Source organism: Euphorbia lathyris, chromosome 5 (assembly GCF_963576675.1).
Source record: "Euphorbia lathyris chromosome 5, ddEupLath1.1, whole genome shotgun sequence".
Taxonomy (NCBI): domain Eukaryota; kingdom Viridiplantae; phylum Streptophyta; class Magnoliopsida; order Malpighiales; family Euphorbiaceae; genus Euphorbia; species Euphorbia lathyris.
This window is the reverse complement of record NC_088914.1, coordinates 15148660-15165852: the sequence shown is the minus strand read 5'-3', so window position 1 is coordinate 15165852 and position 17193 is coordinate 15148660. Positions and strand designations below refer to the sequence as shown.

Here is a 17193-nt window from a genome sequence, read left to right as displayed (position 1 = left end):
ATTATTTTTGCCTTTTATACTTCTTATTTGATTTGTATAATTTTTTAATTACTTTTTCTTTATATAAAATCCAATTATTAATTGGTGGAAATAGAAAAGGTTGGAAATATAAAATCCAATTATTAATTGGTGGAAATATAAAGGATTATGTTAGCAGTGTATTGATATGTGGTTAAATTATTTTCTCAATAATGGATAAAATGTATTAAAAAGCTAAAATGTAAAATTTAAATGTGTCTGAATTGAAAAATATATTCATCTCAGCTATATATATTTATATAGCTTACAATTAATAATTATTCTCCTAAAATACTGCTGCATCCACTTTTCATGAAAATGATAAAACGCTTATTAGATTAATTAAAATAGTTACTTATATTTTTTAAGAAGATGGATTTGAACCCGCAATCCCACACTTTTAATTTCAGAGGTGTACCAATTGAGCTGTGCTCCTTTGCTTAGCCCCTCAACTTAGTGACTAACCTATCAGCCTTCTTAACTCAATAAATGTTGTGCATCCTATTAGTCTCATCAACTCACCAAAAGTAACACTTCATACCCCTTAGGTTTTTATGTGTCTTTCAAAGCAATGAAGGAATAATTCACATCAAGACACGGAAAATGTGTTGGAATGAATAGAGAAGGTAGAAGATGTATTTGGAGGTGTACTTAATGCCATGTAGACAAAAAAAATGGACCAAATATAAGACAATTTTTGAATTGAGAGGGCTGATAGATTGGCTACTAAGTAGATGAAGTTAAGTGATAAAATGAGGCAAGTTTATGGGACAACGGAAGTATTAAGCCAAATAAGTAAAACTTCACTTCTAAAACTCTATTTTTTATAACAAAAAATTGTTTATTCCTAAATATTATACTGTAATTAGAATTATTTATATTAATACTAGTTTTCTCTGTTACCATATAAATAAAGGCAAATTTGATATTTTTTAATAAGTGTATTGATAATATAAAAATCATATAAGAAAGAAAAATTAATTAATCAGAACCACAATCACCCTTCCATCAATCTAGCTGATGTCGCACATTCAGAGAGCAAGATTGACAATACCACCAGCTTGAGTTGCACCAAATCAGTTCCTCATCAACTAACATGCAACTTATATAAAACAAATTTGTATTCCTTCACCCAAGCTCCAAAAAGTATAGTGTCAAAGTCATCAATCTTAACTTCAAGGTTCTACTAATTTCACCAATCCAACACTAATATGGAATCACTGTTATCGATCATTAGTTAATCATAGGTCTGAATTTTCTATTGGATTTCAGGCCCTTTGTGTGATGTTTACATTTTCTTTTTTACCTATATTTTTTCGTTATGCTATTTTGTTTTGTAGTATAAATGCAACAGTTCACTTTCTTCTTCAATGATAATCTATCAAGAATTTCATGCATTCATCTTCTTTTACTTTATGATGGTATCAGATAGAAGGTTTCCTTTGTATTTCTAGGGTTAGAAATGGCTAGAATTTCTCTTAGAGTTGAGCACACCCAACTTCTCCTTATCTCATCCTAGTAGATGAAACCCATTCTATTAACCTTTCAAATCCAGACAATAAACTAACACCTTCTATCACAATTCCTTCACCATATATTGATCCACCATTAACAACAAATGAACTGTTAGAGTTTGAAACATATCATATTCCATCTCAAATCCTTAATACTATACATTCTATAAGGTCAAGACATCCATTCACTTATCTACAAGATTACCATACTCACCTTACTCAAAATACTTGTCCACCTCCTTTTAACACACCTCATGCCTTTTAGTCTTACCTTAATTATACTCAACTCTCTCCACCTAAACAAGTGTTCTCCATCAACATCCCTTGTCACACAGAACCTAAAAACTACAAACAAACAATGGTAGATCCACATTGACATCTAACAATGTAGTGGGAATTGTAGGAACTTGAACTAAATAACATTTGGGAATTAACTAAGTTTCCTAAGGGAAAACATCTCATTGGATATAAGTGGGTCTATAAGATTAAACATAAGTTAGATGGCACAATAGAATAGTTCAAAGCTAGACTAGTAGCTAATTAGGGGTCACACAAACATAATATATTGATTATAATGCTACTTTCTCACCTGTTGCAAAATTTACCACAGTTAAAATGCTTCTTGCTATTGCAACACAAAAAAAATGGAAAGATGAGTAACTAGATATAAGCAATGCATATTTGCACGAGGACCTACATGATGAATTTCACATGACTTTCGACCTAGACTGACTAATGTGTCATCTATTTCGATATGCAAACTTAAAAAGTTTGTGGGTTGAGGGAAGCAAGAAGGTAATGAAACTAAAAACTTAATAGTGCTATCAAGGCAGTAGGTTATACACAAGTTGTGTTAGATCCATATATGTTCACTAGACATACATATGATGGTTTTGTTGCTCTGTTGGTCTATGTGGATGATGCCATTATAGTTGTAATTAACATCAACCACATACAATCAATCAAACCTTATCTACATGACCTATTTAATATCAAAGTCCTTGGCCCTCTACATTTGTTCCTTTGTTTTGAGTTTGCTTGATCTCAAACTAGCATTCATATGTTTCAAAGGAAACATATCCATGAATTTCTTGATGACACATGCTTATTAGGCTATAAACCAGCCAAAACACCAATTGTGCCTTATTTTAAATCTTCACTTACAAATAACCCATTACCTAACATTTCCTTTTATAGAAGATTTATTAGAAAACTACTCTCATACTCGACCTAAACTTGCATACATTGTCAATAACACACAACATGTGACTTTTGTAGAGCATATAGAGTTTTGAGGTATCTGAAAGAAACTATATGACTTGATATATCCTTTCCTCATTCTCATAATCTCACCTTACAGGCCTTTTCTGAATCAGATTGGGCTTGTTGTCCAAATGCTAGAAAATATGTCACAAGTTATGCAGTATTCTTTGGTCGGGCATTGATTTCTTAGAGATCCAAAAATCAAAGCACATTTTCCAAATCCTCATAAGAAGTTGAATGCATGCTATGGTTAGCACATCATATGAACTTCATTGTCTACTTACCATGCTGAAAGATCTTAGTTTGCACACAATTTCTTTTGTTTTGATGTTTTGTGATAACACATCATCCTTTCACATTCCATATAACCCAACGTTTCATAAGTCAACTAATTACATTAACATTTTGAAGGAAAATAGACAAGCCTAGGCGCAGCGGAAATATAAAATTTTATCTATTTTATCTATTTCCTTTTTTCAAGATCCGTTAATCGTTATTTCATATAAAAAGGGATTAAACAAGTGTATCTTTTCTGAAGATCTATCTACCATTGCAAACAAAGTGCCCACAACTTCTCAACCGTATTTCACGAACAATGAAATCAACAGAAAAGAAAACGGTTAGTAATCAACCAATGAATAGCAATCTAAATTAATTGCCTCTAAAGGAATCGACACGAGATCAAAGAGAAAGTAAACGATAGAGTAATTAAGACGAGATGAAGTCAGAAGTATTCCTTAGCCACCAAATGTGTGTTGGCCGAAATACCTAGGGGGAGGGGGCTATTTATAGTCTCCTCAATTCATAACCCTAGTTGTATTAGTTTAATTAATTAATTAGAATCCAATTTGGAGTAGGATTACTAATTAGATAATTAAATAAATATTCATCATTATCTTAAATCATATCCTAATATAATTAGATAATGATCCTAATCCAACTAGTTATTTATTTATGTTAGAGATAGTTAATTAGAGATATAATCACATTAAAACTTCTAATTAATATTATCACATAATCACATAATTTAATTATAACCATAATCTAATTATAATTATCAATTAAATTATTTTATCCCTTTACTATGCAAATTTCGGTCCATATATATTCATCCCCTTAAATTACAATTCCATCCTCTGATTCCAAGTCTCATGTGCGACCCATTAGGTTCTTACCGCTGCTAGCCATATATATTTATTGGAATTAATTCAACCTGATTAATTTCAACGAAATATATAATGGAATGAATTTGAGGACTGTTACTAGCAGAACCGTAGACATTCCCCCAGAGTGATAAGAAGCCAGGTTGATACTGACGTTTACCTTTCTGTATTAGGTCTAGTATAATTTGATCCTTCATCGGCTATATCCTTAGACGAATCTGTAACTATGGAATATGTCAAGTTACATATATTGAGACGTATGTTTTACTTGTCCACATAGAATTAACTCTGAATAGATAGGTTAAGTGAAATCTCCATTTATACTCTTAATCATATCACCTTGCAGGATTTCCAGTTAATTCTCTACAAGAGTCCATGGATATATCTTATCTATCAGGCGTGACGAATGCTCAATCTAACATTAACTATCCTGCAATTACTCTATATGATAATTAGCGCCTGTCTCGCACACCCCAAGGTCCCCTCTGTAGTGGATCGTGCTTGAACAAAGTCTAAGCACCACGCTCCATAATCCAAAATCGCTAATTGATGTTTATTTGAGTCTGAGGATTACTTACACCTACTAATACCATTTGAGATGAACATGTGACATTCTGATAAATCCATCCATCCTGTCATCTCAAGTCGGGTCCCCAATCCTAATGAACCCCTTCACCGGATCCATGTAACTTTCTAGATATCTCCATATCTAAAGCTTGTGAGATAAGCTCTTTGTTCACAACAAAATACATTGTTACGTGCAAGTCTCAACAACAATGTGTTAATCTCATAAACATATTACTTGATTTGGGGTTTTTTAATTTTATTTGTTTATTATAAAGTTTAGCCTCACTTCATGCTTGTATGAACACTTTATGATCACTTAAATAAACTTGGAATTTTTTTATTTAACTTAATTAGTTCTGATAAAATATTAATACATTTATATAATAAACTTACTATATCTTATAAAAACAAACGATAATGAAAAATTCATTTACAAATAGTTTATATCCTACAAAAATTGTCTTAGGACACTAAACCCCAACACATTTCTTGTCATGTTATTGGAGAAATGGTTCCAATCGGCTTGATCGAATTAATGGCAATATCTTCTAATCTCCATATTGCGTTTGATGTGTCCATATTTATGTATATCTTTATATCTTAATTCTCTTTAGTTTAATGTTAGTTTTACTTTATTAGTGATTATTTATCTTGTTTTGTGTTTTATAGGTGTTTTTAGAGATTCAATTCAAATTGGAGATTAAAATGCTAATCTTATGGAGCTTAAAGTGAAATTGGAGAAATCTGTCAGGTCCTAACCCATGCTCATGGCTTAGGCCATGCTGAAGAAGGAAATTATGCACTAAAAAGCTGATTCGTCCTAACCCGTGCCCATGGGTAAGGACCAATACGAATTTGGGAGTTGGATTATGATTGGAAGACTTCTATTTTAAGATTTTTAGTCTTTGTAATTTTTATTATTAGTTTTAAATATGTTAAGACATTATTATAGGATTTAATTCTATTAGGATTTCAAAATACAGAATCCTAATGGAAGTTTAATTCTATATAGGATTTTTATTATTAGATTTTTATAGGAGTTATTTAGTTTTCTCCTAAGAGAAAAACGTGGAAAGTGGAAAGGTGGGAAGAGTGGATTTTTACGTTTTTAAGAGACAAGCGAGAACATCGAAACATCATCTCTCATCATCGACCCTTTTTCTTCCGGCAACATCATTCTTCTTCAAGCTTCTTCATCTTTGGCGTTTTATTCTCTCTTCCATGATGAGGAACTAAACTCCAATTTCTAGCTAGAGGATTTAGGTCTTGAACAATGGAATTGTGAGATCATTCTGTACTTCATCTTTTTTATCTATTTCAAGTAATTGATTTCCATTCTATTCTTATTCGTATTGCGTGATTTAATTGAATCCTTGATTTAATTATTTACTTGCAATCCTTTTGCTAATTAGATGTTTAAATACGTAATCGTTTAAATCATCTGATACAAGTAGCAAATAACATAGTTGATTGTGGACAAACTTTTAACCTATGTTGTGAATTGAGATTGATATGCTTTAAATAATCCCGCTTGTGTGATTATTGAGTAGAGTTAGTATCTCTTTTATATTTAATGCTTTCAATCAAATTAAATTCTAAAGCTTGTTTAGAACTGTTTAATTGATTAGAGGTAATTAGTGAACGTTTCCTGATTATCTAAACGGTACGAAGAGATAGGTTGTTAATGCTTTTTAATAACCATAGCTAATTTATTTGAAGGGTTGAAATTTATATTTTCTGTGATCGATGATCAATTTGTTCAATTCAAGACTCGAACCTAATCTCTGGCTAGAATCTTTCTCATACATATTTCTCGTTTATTTAATTATTGATATTTAATTTTTACTTGTTATATCAATTCATTCCACAAACCAAACCCCCCTTTTTACTTTTAATTGTTAGTTTCAAAAAGTTATAATTCGACCAGTCTCTGTGGATTTGACCCTACTCCACATTTACTACAGTTTTCTAGTTCCGAGAGTAGGTATTTTATTTTTGGTGAATTCGACACTCATCAAATTTTGGCGTTCTCTTCACTAAAGCTCAATACTCTACTGCATTTTCACTCTACTCAGCAAACTTGGAATGTCCAACCTTTACATGCCAAGTTTGAGGGGGGGCTCATTATAACCATAATAATTGTTATCGCCATGTTATATAAAGTCTAGGATATAGTTGAGGCCCCATTTAATATGCTTTTCTTGCCTTAATACCTTAAATTGTAGTGTCTTCTGTCTATTATTCATCTAATGAGTGTTTTGAGTTGTTTCAAGAACAAACGTGCATGAGATGGAGCAAAACGAAGCAAAAAGGCCAAACTGGCAGCAGTGCTCAGTGAGCAGCACAAAGAGTGCTCGATGAGCTACCATTTACTCATCGAAGCAGCCAAATCCACGAGCAGTCAACACAAGAGAAGAAAGTCAAGACGAAAGAATTCATTGCTCGACGAGCAGAAGCAAAGCTGCTCGGCGAGCAACGAATTAAATCAGTTTCCCATAAGGCTTCTATTTTGAGACATGCATTTTGAATCAACCTCAGACTTTATGACTTTAAGGAGGAAAAGAACACCCAAATAGACTAGGAAAGGCGACCTCAAACATTATAAATAGGAGGCTTAAGCTGTGTATTAGATAATTCAGTTTTCATCCAGTCACAATTCGGTTATTTCTTAGTTTAGCTTAGTCATGGTTTAGTTTTACTTTTCGTCTTTATACGTTAGTTTAATTTATCGTTTTTCATTCCGTTATCATTATAATTAAGCAAGCTTTGACATTCAATTGTTTATCACCTTTTATTCTCAAGTTCAGTTTATCTAATTTCGAGTTTTCATATTCTTGCGTCTTTTACTCTTGAGTTAATAAACCCAACTTGATGAACAAGAGTCCATATTCGACCCATCCCATCATGCCTCTGTGTTTTAGCTATGAAATGAGCTAAAACATTATAGGCTAGGATGGCGGTGAACCGTGTTTAGCAAATAGGGATCATTAAATAAGCGTTTAGGTTGTGTTGCAGGATTAACATAGAATTAACTAAAAGTAATGTTTACCTCTATCTAAGAAACCTAACCAAGTAATTGGATAAAGAAGTTGAATTGTGAAACCTAATCAAGTAAACGAGTCAATTTAGCATATTAGTTAATCCTATATCTTAACCGAATAGTGCGACTTCATGGTCTAGGTTACGGCTTAGCCTTGGCTTTCATAGCGTCTAATGCATTCAAGCACTATTAGGGATTTTGCCTAACCAAGCATCGGTCTAATAGTGTTTGAAGTAGATTTAGTGAGTTCTTAACAGGAATTACTATTTTCTAATGGAAAATCACTGTCTCGAGTTAACCTTTAAATTCACACAACATACACTTATCAATTCATAGGAGTTAGCACGAGGATCCTAAATCCTAGTCTTCCATGCATTCGTTTACATGTATTAATTATTCAATTGCTTTGCTAATTTAATTGCTTTATTAGTAGTTAAGGTTACAGACTTATCATGCTTAAATCAAACATTAGATAATATAAAATTCGAGTATGAATAGGGAATTAGATACTATAGTCTTTGTGGGATCGAAACTGTTCTTCGGAACATTTACTACTTAGAATGATAAAGTCCACTTGCTCTTTAGAGTTACTCATACTTTATTAGGCTATCAATAACCCTTCCATCAATTTAAATGTTGCGAGAAATTCTGAGAGGGAGATTGCTAATACATTCAACCACAACCAATAACTTCCATCAAGCATAAATCCAAACTTAATTATGCATTCACTAAGTGCAGATACCAGCTTAACCGAGTTGCACCAGAGCAGTTCATCATCAGGTGATACAACAGATTTGTATTCCTTCAGCCAAACTCCAAAATGTATAATGTCAAGTCATTAATCCTAACTTCAACATTCTGCCAATGTCGGTAATCTAGCACTAATTTGGAATCACTAATATCGATCATTAGTTAATCATAGGGTCTGAATTAGTTATTAGATTTTCAGGTCCTTTATGTGATGTTTACATTATATTGCTTAGTTTTACTTTTTCGTTATGCTATTTTGTTTTATATTATAAATGTGACAGTTGTATTAGCTTTCTTCTTCAATGAGAATTTATCAAGAATTCCATTCATTCATCTTGTTAAAAGTAATCACTTTATGATTAACAATCCTAAAACGACATCTATTAGAGAACGAATGGAGTGATTTTTTAAGATATCCTTTCTCAAAATAAGCCTAATATATTTAGCTCTTTGATTCGGTTTTTGCCTCAAAATAGGGTTTTCATTGTTTTCTTACAAAAATATATTGTCATTGTTGAATAGGGACTCTATAAAAAGGACCAAGTATTTCAACTTAAATAAAGACCCTCGATACAAAAATTAACAAGTGTATTATATTTATTCCATATCGTCAAACAAAAAAAATTATTCATTTAGGAAAGAACGTGATTTACTTCTCTATTCCTCCATTCTGTTCACGCAACCCCCTTCCACCATTTAGCAAAATTCAATAGATAAAACTTGGAGAATTTGAACATTCAACTGTAACCATTTTAAAAAGAATAAACTCACCTAAAGAATAAATCTAGTCTTCTTCAACCTTTAAATGCTGGCAACCATGGGGCAAGCTTCAAATCTGTGGGAAATTATACCCGAGTATTTTTCAATTTTTGGATCTTGATAGTGGCAAGTGTCCTTATTACTCCCACTATAGATCTGTCTCTAGACACCATTGACAGCTCAACCATGAAAACTAGTCCAGAGAAGTGACAAACAGAATTCACAAAGAAATTTTAAAGCAACATGGATGTTATAACTGAAAATTTGACGGTATTCTTATTAGTAATGAAAAATTAGAAAATATTATCATATTGAAGCAATATCACTAAAAACTTGATGATAGATTATACAAATTGAAAAAGGGGAAGTGTGTGTGCAAGAACAACGACTCTAGTGAATTAATGAAAATGTTTTTGTTAATATCTCCCGAGGAGGATGAATCACCGCCATTAATAGAATTTCAAGATACGAATGCGGAAGGAGCGTGGATGGGCCTCCATCAATGTCTTTAACCAAAATTGAATTAGAAGGGGGTTGCGAGAAAAGAACAAGTAAAGCATGTTAGAGGTGGTAGAATTACGCATGACTCGATTACAAGACACGGAAATCAACACTTAATTTTAGTGTTTGAATTTTGCTTAGTAGGTAAAATATCATTTTTGTATTGATAGGCAAATTTTGGATTAGGTTAGACTTGATATGTTAACCCAAAAATAACATGAATATTTTAATTTATTGTTATATCCTCTAATATTTTTAAATGCCACTTGTATTAATAAAAGTAATAAAATTACAATTATTACTTGCAAACACCACTCATATTTTCTATATTATAAACACACTACTTGACCTTCTAAGATGATATTAGCTGACTTTTGGGTGGTTAGTGTTAACATATTAATCAAAAAATTACAATATATATATATATATATATATATATATATATATTTACAAATAGTATTATATTTTCTTATATTTTTAAAAATCACTATTAATATACGTACTTAATAAAGTTACATCTGACCCGAAAACACGATACAAAATCGATACTAATTCGATTAAGTTAACACGACTATGACACGAAAGTTTTTGAATTGGTTTGATTTTGACACCAACATGAAATTGACATGATACGAAATCGAGAATTGCCGTCTCTCTTAAATGAATAGGAAGCCGATTTTTATTTCTATAATGTGGAATGCATTTATCAAAATTTTTGTATTGATGGTTTTATTTGAGTTAGAAGAATTGATTCTTCCTATAAAATACAATGAATTTATTATATGAATGCAAGGAAAACGTATAGCTTTAGCAAAAGAAATATTTAAATTTAATTACTGTGTGTGAAAGGTTAATATTCTTTGACTGGAATATTTACTAGTAGTTGGAATGATTGGTAGCATGAACATAATTTCTGTTCAAATCTTTTTCTTTTAAGAAAACATACTTCATTAAGGAAATGGACAAAACGTGATATTCTATATGCTTACTTTGGAAATAAGTTTAAGATATCAATTAGAAGATTAAAAAATGATTATGTATTTAATTATGTAAAACAAAAACTATCTTGTTTTTTTTCAAAAAAAAAAAACTATCTTGTTTTTGTAAAGCAAAAAAATGGCATAATTAATATATTATTTAATTCAAGTATTTTGGTAACAGTTTTTTATTAATCACTTAAATTATTTAATTAAATTAAAATGACTAATTTAAATTTTTTTTGGTTCAAACTAATTTAAAATTTTAAATTAACGTTATCAGATTATATTTTTAAATTCAGCCCTTATTTTTAATATTTATTAAAAAGTTAATTTGACATTGTGGTGGAAAAAAGTGTCATGAGAAAAAATGATATAAAAAAGATGATTAAAATTCAAAAATTCAAAAAATAAAAAATATATAATATTAGGTTATATTAAAAGTTATTATTATTTTTGTCTAAAAAAATTTAATATCTATTTTTTTTTTTTTGATAAGTTGTGACATCTATTTTTTCCAAAAAACTATAAATTCAAGCTTTTCCTCAAAACAGTTTTCAGTTTTTAAGGAAATCAGTTTTGCATTTACCAAACGTTGCTTTCAGAGTTTGAAAAAAATATCAAGTGCGTCCTTAATACTTTCAGTATTTATAATATTGAACACTTAAAATTCAATACTTATTTTTGTAATTTTATTAAACAACAACTAAATATATGCGCAGATTGTAAATAGGTTATAAAAAGTTATGCAATAATTGTGAATAGATTATGTCCATTTACGACCAATACAACCATTTAAGGTGGGATTAAAGCTCTATTTGGCTATTGTGATATCCAAAATTTTATCATTTGCCTCGTATGATATTGTTTGGTAACATTTTCTTCTGAGATATTTACATAGGTGACGTTTAATCCATTTTGGATGAAAAAATTTCTGATTTGTTCCTTTTGTTCTCTTCTTTCTTTTTTATTTTGACTTAGCATAACACAATTTTTAATATATGGCATGTACCCGTGCCATATTTTTTTTTCATATAGACTTAATATGTAGATAAATAAGGAATTGTTATTTTTTTACTTATTTATCCACCATAAGGTTCATATAGTAAAAATAATTAGATTAATTGTCATGTATACATATCACATATCAAATTGTGTAATGTAAGAAAAATTAATAAATAAAATAAAATGAATTAAATATTATATGTGAGAATACCTCAAAACAAATGTTATCCAATGATGCCACCGGTTAAATAATAAAATTTTAAATATATATAAAAAAATAAACCTTTATGTTTTTAAATTGAAAGTGAACTTTTAACGGTTGAAAATCATGCCTAAGGATCAGTTTGAAAATCATTCCTAAGGATCAGTTTGTTTCGGATGTTCCTGTTTGATATTTGATATTAACTATTTGTTGTTTGCTGTTGCTGATAGCTAGTAGATATTAGTTGTTTCGGAATTTTATCAAATTCTTTTTATCTCCTGTTTAATATTGAAAGGGAAAAACAATTCTAAAAAATGGAAATAAATGGACACAAACACTCAAACGGTGAATAGAAAGACGGTAATAGTTCTTATAAGAGTTAAAAGAAAGATTAGGTCATTGATTAACTTATTTATCTTCTCTTTTGAATTATGCTTCATATGATTCCAACTCTTTTTCTTAGAAAAAGTTCTTTGGTTTAATTTCCTACATTTGACTTTGGTAGTCCTAAGCAGCAACATGTGAAGACGATTAAACCTTAAATGCAACAAGATTTCATTTAAATGCTTCATATAGTTTTTTTTCCTTCTTTAATTCATGTTGAAACTTTAATTATCAGAAGAAGAAAAAAAAAAGGGAAAATTATAAAATTGGATAAAATGGGAGACCCATTTACATATTTAGACCACTTTTCTAATCTATTATCTATGTAGACTATATTTTGTAACTTTCCAAAAATACCCTTCATATATATATATAACACTTAGAAAATTTTTAGTCTTTTTTTTTCTTCATTCCGTCTGACTTCGCATATATGACTTTTACTTCGCAAATTCGATTTTACTTCGCAATATGCTAATTAGCAACATCGATTTTACTTCGCAAAATCGATTTTACTTCGCAAATTCGATTTTACTTTGCAAATTCGTAATATGCTAATTAGCATAATCGATTTTATTTCGCAAATTCGGAATATGCTAATTAGCAAAATCGATTTTACTTCGCAAATTCACAATATGCTAATTAGCATATATGCGGAGTGAGATAACATTCGGATCATAACAATGGTGAAAGCATTACTGCAACTGCTCCCCTCTCTCGCTTTCATTCATTTTCAAACCAGAAGCTTTCTTCTTTTTCCTCCTCCTTCCTCTAACGTATTACTCCGGCCGTTCGCCACCAAGATATTATTCTCAATTCACCTCACCTCACCTCTTCTTCTTCAATTTAATTTCTACGTGGTTCTGCAAATTACTCCATTTTTTAATCTCATACTATGATCTGCCCCCAATTTCATGTTTTCTAGATGTCGACGGAATCCTACAAGTTCGGGCAAGTATTTTACTCCACCCAGCTTTCCTTTGCGTTGGTCAACCTCCGCCCTATTGTTCCTGGTACTGTTCCTTTTCTCTGTTTTGGATCCATTAATCCATTCTATTTTGGATCCATTAATCCCGCTTGAAAAATCATCTGCTGTTTTTGCTGATACTGATGCAACCTGCATTAGTTGCCGCATCGGGAGGTTCCTGACCGATTTATCTGGCAATACACGAAATCTGGTGAATACTCCTAAAAATCGGGTATCGAGCTGCTGCGTATATGAGTGAAATGGGTACTATTCACCCGGGGTGGAAGAGATTGTGGAACTTGGCAATCGATCTTCCTGTTTCAATCGTTAATGGGTCTGAGAATGGGAAGAGAAATCGTGCATTTGGAAGAAGGGAAAGATGAAAGTTTAGGGTATTTTAGGAAAGTCACGAAAATATAATCTAGATAGGTAATGAGTTGGAAAAGTGGTCTAAATATGTAAATGAGTCTCTCATTTTATCCAATTTTGTAATTTACCCAAAAAAAAACTAATCAAAATATCTGAATGCTACTAATTGTAATTAACTTGAAAAAAAAAAAAAAAAAAAAACTCAAAACCTTCATCAATTCTATACCCAAAAACAAGAAAAAAATTCATTACAACTCTCAAAATAAAAAAATTGATCAAGAGTATAATTATAATTGTTTCTCTATTTCAATAATTTCTCAAAATTAATTTGAACTTCTGAATACTTGAAATGGCGAAACTGGGCTGTAAGGTCTGGAAACTGAAACTTGCCAAACCTTCACCTCTCCATCTAGACTACCGCTATACACCGTAACGACACCGTTACTTTCATTTCCTGCGGCCAACGACTTCACCGGCTTCTGGTGTCCCTCCAGAACAGCCAAACAACAATATTTCCCTTCATGTCCCCGTTGCCAAATCCTCACCGTCCGATCAGCTGAACCACTCAATAGCAAATCGGAGACATTAATCAAGCACAAAATCGCCTTCCCATGCCCTCGCAGAGCTCCGGTCACCACCATGTGATTCGCACTATCCTCTCTCTCCCACACTAAAATCGAACGATCACAGGCGCCTGAGAACAATACCGATCCGTCGTCGCTTAAGGCCAACGAGTTCACCGCCGATTTGTGCTTCTCTAAGGTAGCGATTAATGTGTGCCGCTTTTCATCATACAGTTTGGCCCATACACGGATTTTGCTGTCTGCTGAGCCGGTGTAGACTGTTCCGTCGGCGGAGACAGCGACGGCGTTGATTGCGTCATCGTGTGCTTTAACGGATTCTAAACACCGGAGATCAGACGCTCTCCATATTTTCAAGCATCTATCCCAAGAAACGGAATAGATCAAGCCATTGTTAACGGCCAGGCCAGTGACGGCGTCAGCGTGTTGAATCCACATAAGCTTCTTGTGACGCCGGACATTGACGTAGTTCTTCGGGAGCATAAAACGGCGTAAGCGGTCGTTAAAAGTCGGAAGAACAGTCAAAAACTTGTATTCTTTAGTCTCCGTCGTTTTCCAGACGCGGATCTTACAGTCCTGATGAGCAGTAAAGACTTTTCCGTCGCAAAACGCCACCGATTTGATAGAGCCGGAAGAGGAACCTTTATCATTGAATCCGTGGAGATGACTACAGGTGGTCCGATTGTAGGAATTGATTTCATGACCGGAGGCGGTGTAAAGGAGATCGCCGTGTACGGTGAGGCAAGTGATCGGAAGACTCGGCCGCGGTTGAAGAGAATTTATGCAAAGATGAGAGACGGAGAGGTTGAGATTTTCAGGTGTTAGTTTTTGAAGAGAAGGGACGGAAGGAAGAGTCTGGAGAGAGAGGTTGCTCTGGAGGCTAACAACACTGCTACTGGCGGAGCTGGCCGATGAATCGGAGGAGCTGCTGGTATCGGAAGCTAAATGTTTGGGAGACCACGGTGGTTTATCGGTGGACGGATTTGTGGAGTCCGCCGTAGCGGTGGCGCAAGTGCTGGTGGAGCAGGTGGTTAGCCATGAGCGGGATTTCATTTTTGCTGTGTTTTCTTCGTTTTGATTCGTAGAGCAAGAGAGTATTTGGGGGAGTTATATACAGATTTGAAAAAGGAGGGACACGAAATTGTCACGTGGACAGGAGGCTGGATATGGTACGATCTGTCCCAGGGTGAGGATGCTGTGCCGTACAAAAAGCTCAATTAACATTGGGTAAGAAACTAATAAAAAAAAAGACAGGCTAAGGAATTAGGGGAAAAAAATAAAAATAATAAAAACATTATTATTATTTTTTTTAACAAATAATGTAATAATAAAAATCCTAAACTTTGGAATTCAATATTTTTTTCCATACAGCCAAATTAATTGTCATTTAAGATCATCCTAAAAGAGATTGTTTGGAAGTTAGAGGAGGTTTGAAAGAATATCTTATATTGAAAGTTAAGAATTGTTTGATTTTTTTTATGGTAATTACCGTAATGTTGTCACTTTTTGGCACAGTTCAAAACTACAACCGCTTTAACCGTCTAGGCACTCGAAATATAGAATCTACCCGATTTTATCCGATTAATTTCTCTAGACGCTTTTTTGCGCTAAAAGATTTTTAGGCGCTTGAGTTCCTTCTAGACCACCTAAACGGAGATAAAGAAAATAACTTTTTACTGTGAATTTATTTTTTGTTCCCCTACTTGTAGCCTTTTAGGTAATGAGGTTGAAAGAAATTCTAACATAGATGAGTATTCTTTTGACAATTTAGCCTTCAATTTCGGTTACCAAGGCGTCGGCATGTAGGTGAGTAATATGGTTAGCAATGGGGAGAGAATGTTTTAAGGGTTATACATGTGAGTTTTAGATGTCTGGATTTTAGTGTATCGAGCCTTAGGCATGAAGACTTTGAACTGAGGTCCTCCGATTATGCCATGTATAACACCTTTAGACTTATTGCTGACTAGCTCTAGTAACCATATTTCTTAGCAAAGTGGTCAAGTTTAACTTTTAATAAGCCTCTCAATCTGATTTTCCAGCTCAAAGAAGCTTTCTTTATAATGTCCATTCACCTGATGGAAGTAGTAGTGAGAGTTAGTATCTCTTCTGTACCTATCACCACTATTCAAGACGATGACCATCTAGACCTCTCAGGCCTTACCTAGGTGCTCAAATGAGAATCCATTCCGATTTTTTCCAATTAGGTCCTCTAGACATTTTTGGCCACTTGGCCTGGCTAGTGTCTAAACCCCCTACCGATGGTGATTAGAACAACAAACATTTTTTAGTATTGTTTATTATATTTTTCCTTTATTATAATTTACTTTTGAACATTATCAAGTGGTTTTTAGTGCATTGTGTTTATTATTTTCAAATATTTTTTGTTTAATTACGTTTTCTATTTATATTTATTATATGGGTTAAAACTCTAAGAATACTTCTAAACATATATGTTATAAATATATACATGTTTTTCTATATTAAATCATTTTATATTAATATTTTAGATAGTATAGTACATCATTTAATGCATTTATATAGTAATTTGTTTATTAACAAATAAGAAAATATAAAAACACAAATTCGATTAATCTCCAATTAATGCTTGAATGCCCTATCCACCGACTAGCGTCTATCGTCTTTTACAACATTGCGTACCACCCTTCTTTTTATCTGGGCACCATATCTCTTTCTGGTTCAAAATTTTCTCTATCCATATGAGTGTATTTTCTTTGAGAGCATTAAGGTTTGTGAAAGTTATCTTCAGCTCTTTCTCTTTCCTGTTCTGCTTGGTTTTTTTTTTAATCTAGCATTTGGTTTTTCATTTATCTTTGTTAATTCCTTTTACATCGTCTAGTTCAATAAATTAATTTACTCTTTTAATTAACTGGTTGACTCATGTCTTTAGGCTTTTCTAGGACAATGCTCTTTGTCAAGGTTTTGCATCGAGTTGTTAAAATCATGGGCTCAATAGCTATCTCGCAATCCAAATTGTGAATATCCACACAAGTTTTATAAAACATTTCAACATAAAATCTTAAGTTGTATCCTACCTTGTAGTTGATGGCATATAGGATCCTATATGCTGTAAGTGGAAGGATCAAGATCATACCAATTACTCTCATCCATCATTGAA

The 17193-nt window shown here is 32.4% G+C and overlaps 1 protein-coding gene across 1 annotated transcript; it reads right to left on the bottom strand.

Annotated features, from left to right (window-relative positions):
* Window positions 1-13674: 13674 nt before the first annotated feature.
* On the bottom strand, window positions 13675-15147 carry LOC136230831 (protein JINGUBANG). The gene has a single exon (XM_066020019.1). It carries the CDS (start codon window positions 15108-15110, stop codon window positions 13800-13802), a length of 1311 nt encoding a protein of 436 aa, XP_065876091.1. The 5' UTR covers window positions 15111-15147; the 3' UTR covers window positions 13675-13799.
* Window positions 15148-17193: the final 2046 nt, after the last annotated feature.

Coding starts and splice junctions, on each gene's coding strand:
- LOC136230831 (XM_066020019.1), bottom strand. CDS start 15,110: ATGAAATCCCGCTCATGGCTAACCACCTGCTCCACCAGCACTTGCGCC.